The sequence below is a fragment of the Aythya fuligula genome, chromosome 5 (assembly GCF_009819795.1).
Source record: "Aythya fuligula isolate bAytFul2 chromosome 5, bAytFul2.pri, whole genome shotgun sequence".
Taxonomy (NCBI): domain Eukaryota; kingdom Metazoa; phylum Chordata; class Aves; order Anseriformes; family Anatidae; genus Aythya; species Aythya fuligula.
Genome location: NC_045563.1, coordinates 62,767,229 through 62,786,211, shown reverse-complemented (window position 1 = coordinate 62,786,211; position 18,983 = coordinate 62,767,229). Strand labels below are relative to the sequence as shown.

The 18,983-nt window shown below is 41.8% G+C and overlaps 1 protein-coding gene across 4 annotated transcripts in view; it reads left to right on the top strand.

Annotated features, from left to right (window-relative positions):
* The first annotated feature begins 707 nt into the window (after positions 1 to 707).
* The window catches only part of DENND5A (DENN domain containing 5A), a 58,577-nt gene continuing 40,301 nt past the window's right edge, over positions 708 to 18,983 (top strand). For 2 of the 4 annotated variants that reach the window (XM_032187655.1, XM_032187652.1), the window contains exons 1-4: positions 708 to 822; positions 15,311 to 15,382; positions 15,979 to 16,088; positions 16,789 to 17,449. In XM_032187655.1, the coding sequence (XP_032043546.1) occupies positions 708 to 822; positions 15,311 to 15,382; positions 15,979 to 16,088; positions 16,789 to 17,449 (958 nt within the window). The remainder of the gene's footprint in view (positions 823 to 15,310; positions 15,383 to 15,978; positions 16,089 to 16,788; positions 17,450 to 18,983) is intronic. The other 2 variants (XM_032187656.1, XM_032187653.1) reach the window with 1 other exon arrangement.

Sequence of the window (18,983 nt, the reverse complement as noted above, 5' to 3'; positions counted from 1 at the left end):
GAAAGACGCGGCTGGGGAGCTGGGCGAGGAGAGGAGGGGGAAGGCTGTGTGTGCAGACCCAATTTCAGTCCTGTGCGGCTGTCCCGGGTGTCTCTCGGGCCAGGGGAGAGCCGTGCTCTCCTGCCCGGGGCGGGTCCCTCCCCTGGAGCCCCTCTTTTTCTTCCTGCGCTCCCTGGGCGCTGTGTGTGTGCTGGGGTCGGGGCGTTGCGCTCCGCTCTGCAGCCTCAGCCGTTAACGGTTACGTGCGTGACGGTAACTCGGAGGGAAAACGAATTAAAAGCGCGGCGCTGTAGCCCTATTCCCCATCGGGGCCGCTGGGCAGGGCTGGCAGCCGGGCAGGGCGTGCGGCTGCGAGGCCGTGACCCGGGGCCGAGCCGCCCCTCACGGAGCCCCCGCGCCCGGAGCCGCCCCCCCCCCCCACTCCCCCTCAGCGCCCCCTGCGGGCGCGGCCCCTCCCGCGGCGGCCCGGCAGCATGACGTCACCCCCCGAGCGCAGCGCGCAGGCGCAGCACTGCGGCTCCCGGCCCGGGCCGCCCCCCGGCCCCCCCGGGAGCAGCCGGGGGCCGCCCCCACAATGCCGTGCGGCGCTGCCCGCTGCGCTCCGCCATGGAGGCGGCCGCCGCCGCTGGCGCAGCCCCGCCGCCCGCCGCCGCCGCCGCCGCCCGGCCCCGCAGCCCCTGAGCCCCGCGCCCCTCTCGCGCTCCAGCATGAGCGGCGGCGGCGGCGGCGGCGGCGGCTCCTCGGCACCCGGCCGCTTCGCCGACTACTTCGTCATCTGCGGGCTGGACACCGAGACCGGGCTGGAGCCGGACGAGCTCTCCGGTGAGCGGCCGCGGGGCGGGGGGCGGCCGGTAACGGCCAACGGCCGCCCGGTAACGGCCAACGGCCGGCCGGTAACGGCTAACGGCCGGCAGGTAACGGCCAACGGCCGGCCGGTAACGGCCAACGGCCGGCAGGGCGGCACCGCACGGCACCGAGCCCCCGGCCTGGGCTGCTGCCCAGCACCTCCGTCTGCCCCAAAGGGGGGGACTCGGCCTGGCGCTGCTGCCTGGCCACGGGCTGAGCCTGGTTACTCAGCCCACTTGCCGTTATAATGCTTTACGAACGGTTTTAGTTATTCTTCTTATTCCTTTACATCTGTCTTAAAAGCTGCGTGAATAAACGCTCCTTTCTTGTAGAGTGGAGTCTGCGTTGCTTGGGTCATCTCGTACATTGAGCTCCTAAATTTTGGCTATGATCGAAACTTTTTCTTTCAAGTCGTTAAAAGAAAAACTTCCCGGCTGCTCCTCATGCTGAGGAGGACTTTACCTTGGTGCCTGCCTGATGGTACAGCGATTGCAAACTGCAACTTGATGCTTGAGGAGCGAATACAGTGTAATGGGCCGTCCTCTAATGGTACTTTAAATTACAGCATCGATTTCATTTAAGAAGTGCAAGAGAACAGAACGCAATGTGGTTGCACAGATTTTTATTAATTAAATCGTAATTGAACAAAGGTTTTGGATTGAAGGCAATTTCTGGTGTTATTTTGTAATTCATTCACTATATATGTGCTTGTGTGCTACAGGGCAAGACACCTGGTAACGGTCTTGATCTCAGCAGGAGCATGGATAACTCTACTTGTATAACTAGATTAAAAACAGTGTATTACTGTATTGAGCAGGCTTTCTAACGATAATCTGGAAGAGAGGCCAGTGCCTTTTTTAATATTCCGTTTGAACTTACAGGTCTGAAGGCTGGAGCATGATGTTCTGTTTTTGTTTTCCCTGTTAAGCCCTGTGCCTGTAGTATGGAAAACACCGGTGTGCAAGGTGTCTTGCACTCTGCTTTTCCCCTCTCTCACGGTGTTTGTCGCCTGTGACGAGTTGGGGGACAATGGGGAGGAACGGGTTTTTGTGTTTATTGGGGAGCCTGATCTTTGTGTGTGATTTGAGGAACAGGTTAAAAAAGGGTCCCCCCCCGCCTCCTCCAAGGGGGAGGAGAATGAATGCATGGTAACGTCACAGCAGATGAGCTGGCTGGAATTCCAGTGCATTTTGTTGATTTTGTTGTGTTATTAATAATTCATGGTAGTAGGACTGATAACAGTTTCCTTTTTAAACAGCATTTCAGGTTATAGCCTCCTCCGGCGCCCTCTGCTATAAATGGAAAGAGCCTCTGTTGATTTCAGTGGGTATCGGCTCAAGCTTTGAAACACTTTGTGCTTCCTGGAAGGCTTTCTCCTTTCAATGAAAGGGTTATTGTGCAGTGTTCCCCTCCGTCCCCCCTTCTTGTTTCTGTGCTGGAAACCAGGTTCCGACCCCGTGCCCTGTTGGAACAATTCTCTTCATGGGTGCCCGGTGTTGGGGGGTGGCTGGGTGCAGCGGGGGCCTGCCACGATGTCACCGCTGCTGCCAGGCCCCGGGGATGCTGCCGGCAGACTTTGTTCTCGCCGCCGAACCGAGTTGGGTGTTAAAGATGCTCCCTATTGCTAGGGCTTTTTTTTCATGCCCAAATTTGTGTGATCTGGCTATCTAGGTGCCCTTTCTTGTTACGATGATTGTGTTCGTGATGGGTGACCTGCTGAAAGAGATTTACTACCATCTAGTAAAATTTTTCAGGCAAAACCACAGACAAACAAATGCTGATATGTTGCTCTTCCTGAAGCTTCACCCAGTGGCAGTTTCTGTGCTGGACGAGAGGCGCCGAGGCACGTCTCCAGGTGCTGACGATGTGCCGGAAGCGATGACAGATCTCTTAGGTTCTGTGCAACAGTCTGTTGCAGAAATTTTGCCTTCAGAGGGGAAATGACGAAATACATCAGCTACCAAAATCTTTGGTGTGCTGTATAAACTAATAAAGCTGTAATGTTATGATAAGATTTCTTAATTTAAGCTGAAGACTGTATCCTGGAGCAGTCATGCCAACAAAGAGGTGCCTTACCTTTCTGCTGGAATTCCTGACATGTTGACTTGCCTAGATGTGATCCGCATGGTGCTGAAAGTAATACCTGCACTGTATGGAACTGTTGGAATTGTTATTCTGCATTCTTTTTCACCAAAGATACTTTTTACATTTTCCTTCTCTGTCGTGTGTTAGTTTTTAATAATCACTTGTCAGTAGAGTTTGTTTATTATGTAGTGTTAAAGCTACATAATAAAAAAGGATGAGCTTCCTGTTGCATTATACTGACATGTAAGTGTAGTCTGGGAGTTGCCAGTAGGTAGTGTAAAACTCAAACCCAAGGACCTGGACGCTGTGTTCTGATCCATGGGCTTCTGTGCTGCACGTGCTTCCATGTGAATGCCATATCATGAAGATGGTCGTAGTGAATTCAGAAGTAACAGTATTACAAAGGAGAAATAGCTGGTAGATGAGAATGCTTATAATCTTTAAAGGAAAGATGGATGTAATAATAGGATTGTTTAAAAAAGCAACCAACTAGCCAAAAAACACATACAAAACCAACCAGAAAACCCCCACCAACCTTATGGTGGAGGACCAAGGCCAGTCATTAGGCTGTCACCGGCATTTCTTTCTTCCCTTCTTGTCAGTCTGAACAGGTCACTTAAGGTATGGTCCCAAAAATATTTTATTCAATATATAAACTCCTGTTTCATTTGCAAAGATCTGTCTCATGGTGCTTCCAAGCTGATCATGAGCTTCGTTCTTGAGGGAAGATGAAAATATGTGTTCAGTGAAGCCCTGTGCCCAGGCTGTATCCTTCTTGTAGGTACCTTTCACGTGCCCTTTCAGAATCCATAACAGAATTCTATTCATTAAATATGAAGTTGTGATACTATTTTAATTATTCTTAGTCTCCCATACCTTTGTTTGTATTTTGGTTTCAATGTTTTTGAGGTAAGGTCTGTGGTTATGGACCATGTAGCATAACAGGACCGATCATTAGTAATGCCAGCCATGTGCTGGCACACCGGCCCTTTCCTGAGTGCTGCTTTGTGAAATTGTGAGCGAAGGTGATGCACGCTGTACGGTATTCACATAGCTCCACTCAAAATTAACCCGACAACCTGACACTAGAGCAAACGTTTCTCCTCACCAGTAAAACAGGAACATCTCACCTCATCTCTCAGTCAGGAACTGAAGGGTCACTGTTTTTCTATTTTGCTGCCTTGAGATTTGACATGGCAACTGATCCTCAGATATTGCCTATTGGGAGGGTTTATTTTAGCAGTACTCTGTACTAATATAAACTTAAAAATATGGCTATGATGAAATAATTGAGAGCATTTGTCACAAATATAAACCAGTACACATTGCTTACCATGTCGGAATTGGTACAGCAGCTTCCTTTGGGGCAGTCCGTGCAGTATTGCTGCTGTCAGCAACTGTGTTACTCTGCAAGATCAACGTGCTTAAATAGTTACAGACTTTTATTTTGTTTGTAAGGGGTTGCTAAAGGGAACAAGGAGGAAGAAGAGCAAGCTTAAAGCATCAGATACCTTTTTCTGACTGACAGTTGACCTTTTTTGTATTTCCTCTTTTGGGTGTTTTTCTCTGGGAATTAAGACATAACATTTGGGGTTGGAGCCAGCTGTGGTTCTTGCAATGAAACTCTTCTGCAATACTGCTTGTTCCTTGGGAAAACGTCATGTGAGTAGGTTTCGCTGTCGTAGTAAGAACCAACGCTCAGCTCACTGCAGAAGTAAACTGCATTGGTAGGAGCCACTGCTTGATTTCTTCCAAAGCTGATTTTGTTTGTTTGGTTTGGATTCGTTTTTCTGTCTTTGTCCTTTATATGGATGGTGTCAGTGCAGGCCTCCCACAGCTCCCGAACAGTGTGCCTCCTTCCTTGTGGATTCCTTGAGGCTGAGAGGAAGGGTTTTCAGCTTTTTTGCTCCTCTGAGACTGCTTGCCCAAGGTGTTGGTGCTGGGGGGGCTCCCCGGCAGCACCAAGGCTGAGACCACGAGCTGTGTTCACACCGGTCACTGGGGATGGGCAGGAGATGGCAACAACTTCTGGCTGGACTTACACTGGCACATGTATAATGTTTTAATCCAAATAATAGTTTATTCTACTGCCCCTGCCCCCTCTATCTTTTCCCAAGAAGCCTGAGTTGTTTGCCGTGTTTGAGTGCCAAAAAGATCTTTTGTCTCTTTGGGAACTGAGGCAGACGTGCTAGGGTAGCTGATATGGAGCATAAAGAATGGGAGAGCTGATGTAAGGGAGAAGCAGCTGTGCTTTGCTGCACTACAATTGAAGCCACGGTTTATTAGGTGGTGTTTCTGTAATACCAATCTTGTGATTATCACATCTGTGTTTTAGGTGGAACTGGGCTGTGTGCTGTATAAAATCATCTCCCCCCCAAACCCTGGAACCCTTCGTTCTCCCACCCTCCAGTTACAAATGCAGCTGATTTGTAAGGGTCTTGGGTATGGTGGGGAGGAGTGGAAAAGTTACTGGGTTTGTTCCTAATTTGCGAACAGACTAATGATGCTAAAAGTACATCTAAATAATTTAGTTTACAAGTCAGATTTTGAAGCCTTTTTTAAAAAGACATATGAGATTCATATCCTTAAAGCAAGGCAACAAAGATGGTTGGTTTTTGCATCCTTTCCCCTATCCCCTCTCCCCTTCCACCCTCCCCAGTTTATTCTGCAAGAGAGATACTATACAAAAAAGCCTCTTAAATGGATTATTTGGGAAATACTGCCACTTGCAAATAATAAAGCACATTTTTTTTTTCTAAATCTTCAAATTACTGATCTTGTAGTTACAAAATCCTACAACAGTTTTTTTTTTTTCCTGCCTTTTCAGTTAGTGATGTCCTATTTGAGTGTTCTTGGTAATGACTTCTCATACTTGTCTTCTGAATTCCTTCTGATCTGCAGGGCTCATGTAGCAGAAATAATGCATGTGAAGTGACGATGTCGGAAGCAGTTACTTAGTGATGTATGTTGCGCAGTAATTCTTCTCTCCGAATTTCTTGACAAGCCTTTTTGGATTTGTGGTTTGCAGTCAAGTTTGCAGTGAACTAGAACGTTAATCCTGAGAGGCTTAAAATATCATTGCACAGAAATGATGAAGCATTCCAACACAAACTGCTAAATGATGAAGGATTTACTTGGGGTACTTCTGCTCAAGGCTAATTTCTCGGTATTTCCAGGAAAATGCTGCCTTGCTTATGGTTTGATTGGCAAGAGACCTTTAGTTTCAAACTTCCCTGTAAAAGTGTGTAATATGGCTTTATTTACATATTTTTACTGATCATATGATCTGCCACAGTCAGGTAGGATATGTACGTTTGTATGGAGTCGTTTACATATTAGTACTGAAACATCTTAGAAAGAAACTGTGTTGCTTTTCATGAATAAGTGATCTGCAGTCAGATAACAGGATGGTCCTAAGTGACCTTTTCATTTTCAGATAGAGCAATGTTTAACTGAGTGAGGAAAAAAAAACCCTGAGAGACACAGAGAGATTTTCTTTCATCATGACTTCAAGTGACTTTAGAAAAGTCTTGTTGCAGCTGTAGTTGCTGCTCTTTGTATTTACAATTGCACTCTGTGTTGCAGAAAGATGTGGGCAGGGATCCTGAGGTTTCTTCAGTGTACTTGTCTGTGTATTGCTTCTGTCTTCTACAAGCATATTTTTTGTGAACTATTTTACTATTTGCATGTATTACTTAACTCCTCCTTAACTTGCTACTTTCAGCAGACTCCCTTACCACTGTTACCTCCCAGATTTGCTTCCCAAGCCCAGCACTACCTTACAGAGCCGTCAGAATTACCTTGGGGAAAAGTCCCTTGATTTAACAAGGTCAGTGCCAGCTCTAACCACCATAAGAATGGCATGGCCCTTTCTGGCTCTTTTATGTGTGTGGTCCAAGACTGAAATCTGAGAGACCTCATTCTGCGCTTTCACTGAGGGCTGGTAACATTTCTGTTTAGGCGCATCTCAGTCGTCCTGAGGATGAGGTAAAAAACACCATGTTTTTCTTTCTTGAAGCTCAACCACAGAAGGCATTTAACTCAAGCTCTTGCTTCTGTGGAACCACAAACAGTCTTTGCTCCTGACTCTGAACAAGTCTGTGACTTGTGTTTTTAGGACTGAATAAAAGCACTGGACTTTGTTCTTCCTCTTACTTCTAGTCAGATTTTCATATTGAAAACTTTTTTTTTTTTTTTCCCCAGACATGAATCTTTCTTCTTGTGAAGAAGAAAGGTGAGCTTGATGTGGTACATATGAAAGAAAAGAAAACTTGAGAGAAATGATTGATGAGATGATAAGGAAAGATATAGGTAGAGCTAGGATGAGCTTCAGAGTTTGTCATATACATAGACCAAAGTGTTAGCACCTCTGATTAAATTTGTGCTTTTTTTAAAAAAAATAAACTCTATTAAAAAAATGTAAACCCCTCAATATCAAGTAAGTACATTACTTTCTCACAGGGCATTTTGTTTTGGGTCCTTAAGACAGGTTACTGCAAAACAGTTTTCCAAGGCTTGATAAGAAAGTGAGGCTGGACTTCCTGTGCTTGCTGTTCAGTGTACATCATTGGAACAGCTTTTAAAATCTGCAGGAAAGGCTTAATTTGTATTTTTGAAATGTATATATATATTTTTCTCTTCAGTGCAAGATCTCAGCGGTACTCTGGAAGAAAATAAGTGTTGGTGAAAGCAATGGAGAGATGCTTTGGTAATAACATTCAGTCCTTGTGCTGTTACATCGGCATCCTCCCATCGGTCCTCTGCTCTGGAGGGCAGTGAGCGTGTAACAAGTGCAGACATCAACTCCCTGGGACACTGCAGTGTAGAAGGAGATGCTCGGTGTTTCGTGACGGTTGGCTGAGAGGGTCTGTGCTGCTGTTTGCTCAGGGTTTTCGGAAGTAGGTCCACTGGGTCTGCCAGTCTGGGCAGGGCACGAGGGGAACAGCTGATTTCTATATTCAATATACTTAAAATACGCTCATCTCCACTTCTGTTTTATATTTCTGGTGCATGTAAAAGGATTGTGTTCTATTCTGAGGATAGGCCACTCGTTTTGTTTCTTAGTGTCTTCTTTTGCAAGTATTGCAGATTTGTTCTGTCAAAGACATGTGCCCGCCCTGCTGTGGCTGACAACATGCCTGTCATTGTCATTTTGAATGCTGCTTCTGTTGTTTAGTTGAAAACAGAGCTAAATATCTTCTTGTTATATTTGCTGTGACTAAAGCAGAAAAGAAAAAAGCCTTGTAAAAAACAATTCTGTTTTTAAGAGTACTTTTTTGAAAATTTGTATCAGGCAGTCTTGGTTTAAATACATCGCGTCCATCTGCTATCCTGCATACAGAGTAGTGAAAGAAAATAAATGGGCTTGGGATGTTCTTAAACATTTAAGCCGGGGAGGGGGGGATGTGTGTGTTCTTGTTGCTTTTCTAAAAAGCTGCGTTAGATTCTTGATGACTTCCTTTGCCCCTTCCCTGCCCCACCTCTTCCCACCTTCCTTAGAACTGTACCAGAAAAGTACAAACCAAAGCTTTTGGTGTTCTGACCTTGCAGTCACGGCGTGCAGATGTTGTCAGCTGTTTTTTCCGTGGTACATTCAAAATGCTGTGGCAATTTTGAAACTATTCCAGTGGTGTGGCAATGTGTTTTGTTATCAACTAGATGAATACAGAGTTAAACGATAGATCTCTGTTCATCTCTTTATTCTCATTTGTCATCGAAGGCTTACAAGAATTTATCCCATTGAAGCAATGGATGGTCAAGATATCATTGGTATCCAGTGGAATTTACACCAAATATCCAGTTACACTGTGAAATTAACTCATATTTTTTATTTCAGTTCACAGTGAGGTTCTTCATATCACAATTGTTAAAAATAGGAAAAGCAAAAGAAAAAAAGAAAACATCAGGGTCTTTTACAGTCAGCAGATTAGAGTTAACCTGTCTTTTTGTCCTTCTCATATTTTTAGTGACTGCAGGAGGAATAGTTGTATTCTCCACTGAATGTTAAAATGTATGTTGCGTATTGAAAGGAACATGTTCTCATGGGATCGGAATAAGGGATTGTTAGAAGCAAGCTTGCATTCCTTAGTTGACAAATAGGCCAAAAATAAATTGGGGCCTTTCATCGCACTGGTTATTTTCTTCCTCTTCTCTCTGCTTCCTCTAAAGAAAATCTTTTGACTCTTACAGATGAAGGATGGCACTCCACCCAACACACAATTCAGTTATGCTTAAGTATAGGGTGGTGTGTCCCTAACACGTTTTCCTACCTTTGTTTTAGAAAGGTAGGCAATGGACTTACTTTGAGTTCTTTTGTCAGCGAAAGTAGAACAGTAACTTGCTTAACGAAGTCTTTAGAGAAAGACACAGATGTGAGAGTCATAGGTTGTGGATTTGTTACAAATGCCATGGAATGACAGCTATTGGAGACGGTCCAATTTGACAAAAGTCCTGATTCACTACATACAGTGGATGAAACCCCTGATTTCAGCTGCTAAGACAGCACCTCTGCAAGAAAACAAATGTGATACTGAAGAATATGAATTTTCTGATATGGATAACCTGACCCACTTTCAAGACTGCTGAAGTTCCGATTCCAGCAGCAAATGACCTGGTGGAACCACCACTTCGGCTGGCACTGTGCCTGGTGGTCTTGCTGGCAGTGGGGAGAGGAGAGGACAGAACTGCAGGACGGTGGGCTAATGAGTTTCAGCATAAAAGTGAAGAATTCATGTTGGTGTATATGCAAGGAGGAGGTTCTCTCAGAAAGGGAATCCTCTCTGACGAGAAGTACGTGCAGTTCTGCCTGAGGAGGAGCTGGGAGGAAGGAAGCAAGTCACGGGAACGCATTTCTCAGTTGATGGAGTGACTGCTTACAGCCCTGGCAGCTGTAGCTTTCCTTGAATGGTAGTTTTTACTCCAAGAATTCGTGTTTAATGAATTTATTACTTTAATCTGCCAAACCGAGTGTTTCATAGGTTGTAGTTTATTTGCAGTTATATATGGCTTAATGGTTGTTTAAAAAGGGATCAGATAAATGTACTGCTTATTTTCATTTTTTGAAGTGAACCTTGCCTAATTATTGGAATATCGATAGTTCTCTAGCTATGCTTTTAAATGACTTTGCTTTAATAGTAGAATATGGGACTTGAAAAATCTTTTCTGTGATAGAAAGCATCCCTGTCTGTCTTTCTGACTAGAATGGTTCAATGAGATTACTATCCCATTTCACATCTCTTATGATGAAGGCCATCAAATTTAATCTTTTGTTTGGTTATCCCATTTTTTCTCTTAAGACTTGAAAATAGAATATTTGACTGTTTTTATTGGCAATTAGAAATGTGGTGAGTGTTATTTTTAACACATCTGCTTTGGCTTTAGCTTTAAGACATTGGTTCTTGGCACGACTGATGTCTAGAGACATCTTTATCACCTGTATTTTACGGTGTGAGCAGGTCAACTGTTGGTCATCTGACAGTTTGGTTAATAAAGAAGTCATTAGATCTCCCAGGGTACATGCGACCTCTTCTCTGCAGTGTTGTCATCCTCCACTCGCTCCAACCTTGTCCTAATTTTTCTCATTTGCTCCATTCTTTTGTAATTTCTACAGTGTGGATTCCAGAAATAAGCACACTACCTGGTTTGCCAGCCAACTATTTTTGTTTAGACTTGGACCTTGGATTTTAGAGCTGGAGAGATTTTATGTTCAGTAAACTTAATTTTTAAGCATCACGTTCTTTCCAGAAAATTATTTATCTTTATATCTAGACATATAAACAAGACACTCGTTTTAATGGCATCAGGAATTATATGTACAACTTCTGTATGCTGAAAAAAAATTTCATGCGAATGTGCTCTTATGTGCAAAATATAACCATATTGTTTTGATTACATACTCTCTCTAATACCATTTTCCATTCAAAGATATCAGGTATGCAATAAAAATACACCAAAGCTGAATGATGGGAATGACTAGCAGGCTATGTCACGGGAGTTTAGAGAAATAAGCTGCTTGACAGGGTGAAAGCAACAAACTGCTTAATCAGGATGGGTAGGGCTTTCTGGATTTCTTTGTTTTGTAATTATCTTGAGCAGATCGGCGTGCTCAGTGAACAAATGAAGGTGGCAGTATTAATGATTCTTTAAAATCAGTGTTGCGTGACCATTCAGATCTTTTGTCAGGCACTTCTGGTAATGAGGATAGCTGCTTCTGACTTATTGTCAGAGCAGGAAAACTGAGCCAGATCCCACCCTGCAGATTGCTGGTCAGAGGCTTTTCCAGCCACGCTGCAGGGAGAGATTCCTGTGCAGTTCTTAGTCACATGTAAATCATGTAAAGGTTTCCTTGGGAACTTGCATTGGAAATTTAGAAATGGCATTAACAATCCATCTGAACGTGTGTGGCTTCTGTTCCATAAGCTACCTGGAAAGATGCGTATGATTGGATTTATGGTGTATGTGGTAGGAGTTTCAGTACAGCTGTAGTTTATTTTGTGACCACACGTGAAGGTTTGACAGGAAATATCTTTCCACATGGTTACATGGGGTGGTTACATGAGATTAATAACAGTGACAGCAGCCATGAATTGTCCTCCCAGTTCTGTGGACATGATATTGCCAATGGCAGAGTCAGAAAGGAGGAGAAAGGAGTGAGAGGTGTGTCAGTGGTGGCAGGATTTTCAGTCTGAATTCCCAGCCATTCAGAGGGGGCTTGTTTTCCTTCTTGTTTTTGAGAACTCAAAATTTCATTCTTTTCACTTACAAGTTTCAACTGAGAAGTATATTTTTACAGCTTATATATTGGGAGGAAGTCATGAGTAGATGAGCCTACAAGTTGCATAACCACTTTTCCTATTACTTTGTTGGGAGGACCTTTTTATTTTCCTTAGGAATGCGAAGGTAACAAATTGATTTTTATTTTTTTTCAGAGTAAGTCAGGAAAGGGTAGAAGACCTTTGGGATTCACTCCTCTTTTTACCCTACCTCAAAGCTGAGGAAAGCTTGGTAGATAGCATCCTTCAATAACCAGCAAGACGCTATGCTTCACTCTAGTTTCTCTAAGTTTTTCCCCCCTGTGTAATCTTGTAGAAAAGTTGTTTACATCGACAGGGGTAGTTGTATGCAGGTACTCCCAAAGCAATGCTGTGTCCCACGGATTAGGAACTCCATGTAGTGGGTCTGTTTTTGAGTTTGTAAGCCCAGCTTCTGATCAGCCCGAGACAGGCACTGCTATCTTCTGCTTGCAGGTGGAGCAGCGAGAGAAGTCACAGGTAAGAGCAAGGTGGAGCCTAAAAATGAGCCAGAGGCTGCCTGCATGTGCTGCAAATCTACCTTGGATATGGCTTACGTTCAGCATTAGGTGTCTGGCTGAAATACCACTCAGTGAGATGAGACGGTGCTGTTAGCTCAAATGTACAATATCCTGCATGTGTGCATTAGCTTTTCTAATGTGCGTGCAATTAGGAAGCCCAAAGTACAGATGCATAGGCTGGAATCATTTAAAGAGAGGAACCTTATGAAAAGCAGGATTTGGTGGTAGTAGTCCTTTAATAGAGTTCAAGTTCTCACACGTAGGACATTCTGAAAATTGTAGGATGCATCATATTTTTATCAGTTTATATTCTCTTACATCTTAATTTTCTCAGGTCTAGAATAAAACTTGTCAATTTCTGACATTTCTCCTACTGCATTTGTTAAAACCTTTCTTCAGAGTTTTTATCAAAACCCTTTCAATGAGTACTAAATTAATCAGATCTCTGATTTATGAAGAGATGGATCTTGAAGCCTGTATTTATTTTTGCCTTCTGCAGATCTGCTGCACTTGGTGTTTTGCTGGAGCAAGGATTGTGTGTGAGAAGCTTCTAAGTGCTCATAAATTTAGAAATTAAGGGTTAATTGCATTTGGTCACTGGGTATAAGCAAATATTGTTTGTGGATTTTTTTTCCTGTCTTTTGATGGATGTCTAGTGATAAGCACTAGGTGGTCAGTGGAAGAAATGAAAGGGGAGGCAATGCAGGTGCTCAGGTTCTTACTGGTTGTAATGGCAAGAGAATAGTCTAGTCAGCATCCTGGAGTTGCACAGATCCACTTTCTGTTCCCGGGTTGAACTTTGCAGGTGTCAGTGAGCTCTCACTTGAGATTCCCTGCCCCATCGGTATCTTCTGAATGCAGCCTTGCTTGGCCTGAAGGTCTGGTGGTTTGCTGTGTTACAAGCATTGAGGTTCTAACAAAGAGAGAGCTGATAAATTAAAAACCGTGCCGATGTGCTAAAGATGATGAGCATCATGCAAAAGTTAGCAAGACAGATACGAAACCAGGAAAGAAGTGTAGAGGCTCTCTGACAAGAGCTGTGCCGTGCAGTAGCTGAATTGTTTGCTAAAATGCAGGAAGGCATGTACGCTTCTGTCTGGACGTTGGTGGTGTTTTTCTGTGATCAGAAAGTAAGAGCATTATCATATATTTTACACTATTGATCATCCTAATGAGAAGGTGTTCGAGTCACAAATATATTTTTTCTTTCCAAAATGGGTGTGATCTTGCACGTCAGTGAATCCAGGGGTTGTGATGTGTGCTTTCCAAGATTAGGAGAAAACTTGACATTCAGATTTGTTCCTTACCTATGGGGAGAGGGGGGACAAACCAGCTTGGTAAATGTCTGAGGTTTTAACTCAGCTATTAAAAAAAAAAAAAAAAAAAAAAAAAAAAAAAGCTGACATGACATCATCTGCACAGATGTAAATATAGAAAACAAGTAGGTGTGTTAAACCTCCTGACTTATTTTTTAAAACCTCTTTTAGAGAGGATTCTCTTAACCAAGTGTATGTGTCAGTGAGCAGAGATGTGATCTTCTCTTCTTTCTCCTTCTGGGGGATCGGAAGTTTCTTTAAAGCCTTATTTCCATCTTCTAAGGTTTTTAGCTCTTGTGTAAGTGTTGTTATTAAATGTTCTCTGTCTTTGACTCTACTCTTCCCCAATACGGCTCTATCTTAGGGAAGTTTTTATTCTTTTTCCCCAAATCTGTCTCTCTATACATATTTCTGACTTCCCGGATATGCATTTTTTTTTTTTCTCTGAGCAATGATATCATTGAACAAAATAATACAAATCTAGTCAGGGACACTTTTTTAATGGAAAATCAGTTGAGTTGTTGCTTTTGAGACAAAAAGAAAAAAAAATCCCCACTTTAATTTCAGTGCTATAAAACAATATCAATGAAATGGATGGGAGTATTTTAGGTATTGTGAGACCTGTCCTAGGTCCTGATTCAGGATAAGGTCCCTGAGGGAATATTTAGGATGTACTTAAGCCCAGATCCGAACTGAGGTGACATTAACCCTCAAAGTACTTGTAAGCATTCTCTGGAAACAAAGCTTTCTTGACTGTAGGGTGATGTGTTTGTCAGGTTCTTTATTGTCTACAGGCAGTGTTATAACCACCTCTGCGTGGCTACTTTGTGGAAGTGAGGGCTCCCCAGAATAAAGATCCTAGTTGGTTTAGCAACTGAGTCTTAAATACTACTGTAAAAGTAGAGAACAAACCCAACCATTTTCAAAATCAGTTTCTATTGCCATGTAATTGCAGCGCGCAAGGAAATAAGAGAGGAGTTGAAGAGTGTTTTCTCTTTTGCAGGTGTTGCTGAAATAGTTTGATTTGTTTAAATCATATGATTTCATGTAATTCTGACTGATTGTTAGTGCAGCTGCCAACAGCTGCATGATTGCTTAGCTAATTGCATTCTGGTAAGAGAGCAAAGCTTATTTTAAGATATGCAGTTGTGCTCTCTCATTTCCTTTTTTTTTTTTTTTTTTTTCTTTTTGAAGAAACTGTGTGCATTCAGAAGAGTAACTGTGTAGTTACTTCCTGGTATCACAGTGGACGTTTGTTTCTCTAGGGAAAATTAGAGAGGTTATAAGCGAGGTTTTAGCAGTCAGTCTAGTGTACGGACAGAATCTGTGAAAAGTTAGAACCGTGCTGCTTAAATTCATACATTTACTTCTGTAGGCCTTCAAATGCTCTTGTCCTTGGGGCTAATTGCATCAATTGCTCTTTGGGAGTATTTTACAGTTTAACATGTAATGCTTTCCTTCATTTACCAGGTAACTAATTACTGTTGTTGCATCACTATAGTGGCTGAGAGTACAGGAACTGGGAGCTGCTGTTACATATCGATCATCTCCTTCAAGAAATATCTGTCTGAAATGTGACATTTGTATAACGCTGTGTATGTAGAGAAACCGCATTGGGAGAGTAGACTCTCTGTTGTGCATGCTAGTTCAGTATAGAATACCTACGTGTTGCTTGCTGGTATGTCTTAGCTATGATAATTACAGTTGACAGTATAAAATGTATAATGCAGTGTTGTTTTTATTTGTTATATAGCTTTATGCCAGTATATACAGGCCTCTAAAACCCGAGATGGTGCCAGCCGTTTCATTTCAAGTGCAACAGAAGGTAAAGGAAAAAGTGTGGGGAAAAACAGCACAATTTTTTATTCTCCTGATACCCTATCTTCATGCCTCTTGATCTTTTAACCCTTTAGACTCTCTCTTCACAGCCAATGTTTTGTAATAGATGGTGGATACCCTTTTTGCTAAGTCTTGAAGAAGAAACTAACTAAGTGATGCCACTTCTATGTTTATCTTAAACTTGCATCATCTATGTCTCTTGTCTATTTGTGCTTTTCTTCAGTAACAAAATTTCACTGAACCTTAAGCTTTAATTACGCTTTAATGAGAATCTGAAATATTTGAAGAGTAATTCAGAGAATTTCTGTCACAGTCATAGTCCAAAGACAGTCACACTTAAGGAAAAGCACAGATACTTAATGATATAAAAATGTTACAGTGCCAATCCTTGCTAATATCTGCAGTCTAATTATATGCTTTAACTAACTGTCTTGCATTTTCTGTTTCTCTTAAAAGGAATGTGTGTGTTTAAATCACTTAATCCTCACATCTACCTGCTGATGTCCTGCTTTTTGGCCTTGTTTGAGCTTAAAAAGAGATATTTACAAAATATTTACTTCAGTGTCTTTCTTTCACCTTCAGGGGAAAACTTTGAACAGACTCCGTTAAGACGCACATTTAAGTCCAAAGTTCTTGCTCGCTATCCTGAGAATGTTGAATGGAACCCTTTTGACCAGGATGCAGTGGGAATGGTCAGTATCGCTTAATGACTTTTGCTTTTAAGACAAATACCTACCTTAATAAGTGGAGGCATTCGCTTGTGTGTTTTCCTTGACAAAAAAAAAAAAGTCATTGTATGAAGTTTGTTATAGACTGTAAAAAAAATTGCTTTAAATTTTGCAGGCTCAAAGATTTTCTCACTTAATTGAGATATTTTTTAAAGGAACCTAGTTAAAACTGATAAGTGATGCATACATAGGACGTTTTTTATTTTCTTTACAACTTTTTCTGTTACATTTTACAGAATAGTTTGGAGAAATAAGTTAGTGTGATTAATGAATCTTTGCGCATGAGTTTCTGTTCAGTGTAGTTTTTTCATTTAGATCAAATATAGTACTTTGTCTGGTTTCTAGCCCTAGTGAATAAAATACTTTTATGTGAGTTTGTATTTTGTTGTTTTATTATCACTGAGGTTTGTAACAAAATGGTTATTGCTCTCAATAGAAACCACATAGAGTCCTTTCAACATGTTTACTTTTTCTAATTTGAATATGTATAAATATATTGTACAGAGATGTAACACTTAATACATTTTTAATCTGAAATGTGATAGCAATCTATGGATTCTAAATCCTATTTTAATGAGTGCTCCATTCATTAATGAGGCAGGAGGATAGAAAAAAGTGTTAACTGATACTATTTCCCTTCCCCCCTTCTTTTTTTTTTTTGTAGCTGTGTATGCCTAAAGGGCTTGCTTTCAAGACACAAGCAGATTCTAGAGAACCTCAGTTCCACTCTTTTATTATTACTCGTGAAGATGGCTCACGGACATTTGGATTTTCTCTCACATTCTTTGAGGAAGTTACTAGCAAACAGATCTGCAGTGCAATGCAGACGTTGTATCATATGCACAATGCTGAATACGACATTCTTCATACTCCACCCACAAATGACAAAGATAGCTGCAGCAGCACTGGGGACTGCAATGGCACTTCTGTTTCAAAGCTACAGCGTTTTAACTCGTATGACATTAGCAGAGACACGCTCTATGTCTCAAAGTGCATTTGTCTGATTACTCCAATGTCTTTCATGAAAGCTTGTAAGAAAGTACTAGAACAACTTCACCAAGCAGTGACTTCACCTCAGCCGCCACCTCTACCTTTAGAAAGCTACATCTACAATATTCTGTATGAGGTTCCTCTTCCTCCAGCAGGAAGGTCGTTAAAATTTTCAGGTGTTTATGGACCAATTATCTGCCAGAGGCCAAGCACCAACGAACTACCATTATTTGATTTTCCAGTTAAAGAAGTTTTTGAATTGCTTGGAGTAGAAAATGTGGTTCAACTCTTTACCTGTGCCCTCTTGGAATTTCAGATACTGCTTTATTCACAGCGTGAGTACTTGATCTTTGTTTTCTTATCTGGTAGTTGTACTGGCACAAGGGCTTTTTATTTCTGGAATTTTTAAAATTAAAAAAAAAAAAGGAAAACACACCTACAGCGCAACATTATCATGCTAATAGAGTAAGACTGATCTATATACAGGATTTAATGTCAAGAAAAGATCTCAAGTTGCAAAGAGCTTTGTTTTGGTTCCTGTTTCTAGACACCTAAATGTAAAAACTTAGGCTTTCATGTTATCTCCTGTGTTCATGGACTGACTGTCCATTTTATTGTTGTCTCTGGAAGTGTTCTGTGGTTGGGTAGGGTAGTACGCTTTCTCTCATGTTCCTCTCCAGTTACTTTGCTGAATTGTCCCTCCCATCTCTGCCAAACTCTCTGTGAATTTTGAGAAGATAAAAAGCTATGTATGGTTTTGAAAAAGAATTAATGGTATGAACTTAGTTTTTTCGTTGAGTGCCTAAAGTCACATTTCAGTTGTTGTTTTGAAATAAAATTATCAGAAAAATGTAGTTTGCCTGGATTTAAATTCCAAGTCTCTGTTAAGCTCTGAAATGGTTATTGCTGATATCATGTAAAAAAAATAAATTGCTTTTAAGACCATAGGCAGGAACTATGCTGTGTTAAAATATTTTGAATACAGAGCTTCTTAATCTACATCCTGTTAGTCTAAAAGAGAGTACATGGAGTTATGCCAGTTTTTTTCTACTTCTAGTTGCCCTAACATGGCTAACATTATGAATAGATGAGTTTGGACTAATGGTATGGATTAAAGTAGATAGACTGCATTTTGAACGGTTTTATAATAATGACAAGCCTAGAAGACCCTAAGGTGAATCCCAGGATAGCTTATGGTGGTGTGGAAATCTGTTTTCAGTATTTTCTTCCATTGAGCTGTCACTGAAATATGTGGAAAACAAATAGTCATTATTTATAAAATATGTCCTGCAGTTATTAGCAAATTTATCCATGAATTTAAACATGAAATAAAGATGTGTATGTGCGTTGAGATGCGTGCATAGACTAAAGCCAAAGAACGATTTCGTGTGATGGTCAAGGCGATCAAAAGTATATGATGGCAGTAAGGCATTATGGCTTGCTGCATTGTGTAAACAATGCTAACTGCCAGAGAAAAACTCTGCAGTTGTTCAAACATCATCAAAAAAAAAAAACCAAAAACTTGATGGTATTAGTAGTTAGTATCTTGGACCTAATAAATAAATAAATAAATAAAATTTCTTTTACGCCATGCCTAAGGGGATCTGTAGGTCCAGGCAACACTTTGCATATTATTCGCAGAAGATCTGGAAATACTTGGCTAACAGACAAACTTTGTTGTGTTTTCTCCAGAACTGGATTAGACATTTATGTATTTGGGCTTTAGGGAAAGCTTGTTAATGCAGACAGCACTGTGTCACCAGAGCAAGATTCAAACCCCACCTCTTCCACCTGGAGACGGGGCCCGGTCAGCCCGTAGCTGTTCCTGAGGTGTCACGGGGCAGACGTGTGTGTGTGCCCAGCCAGCTG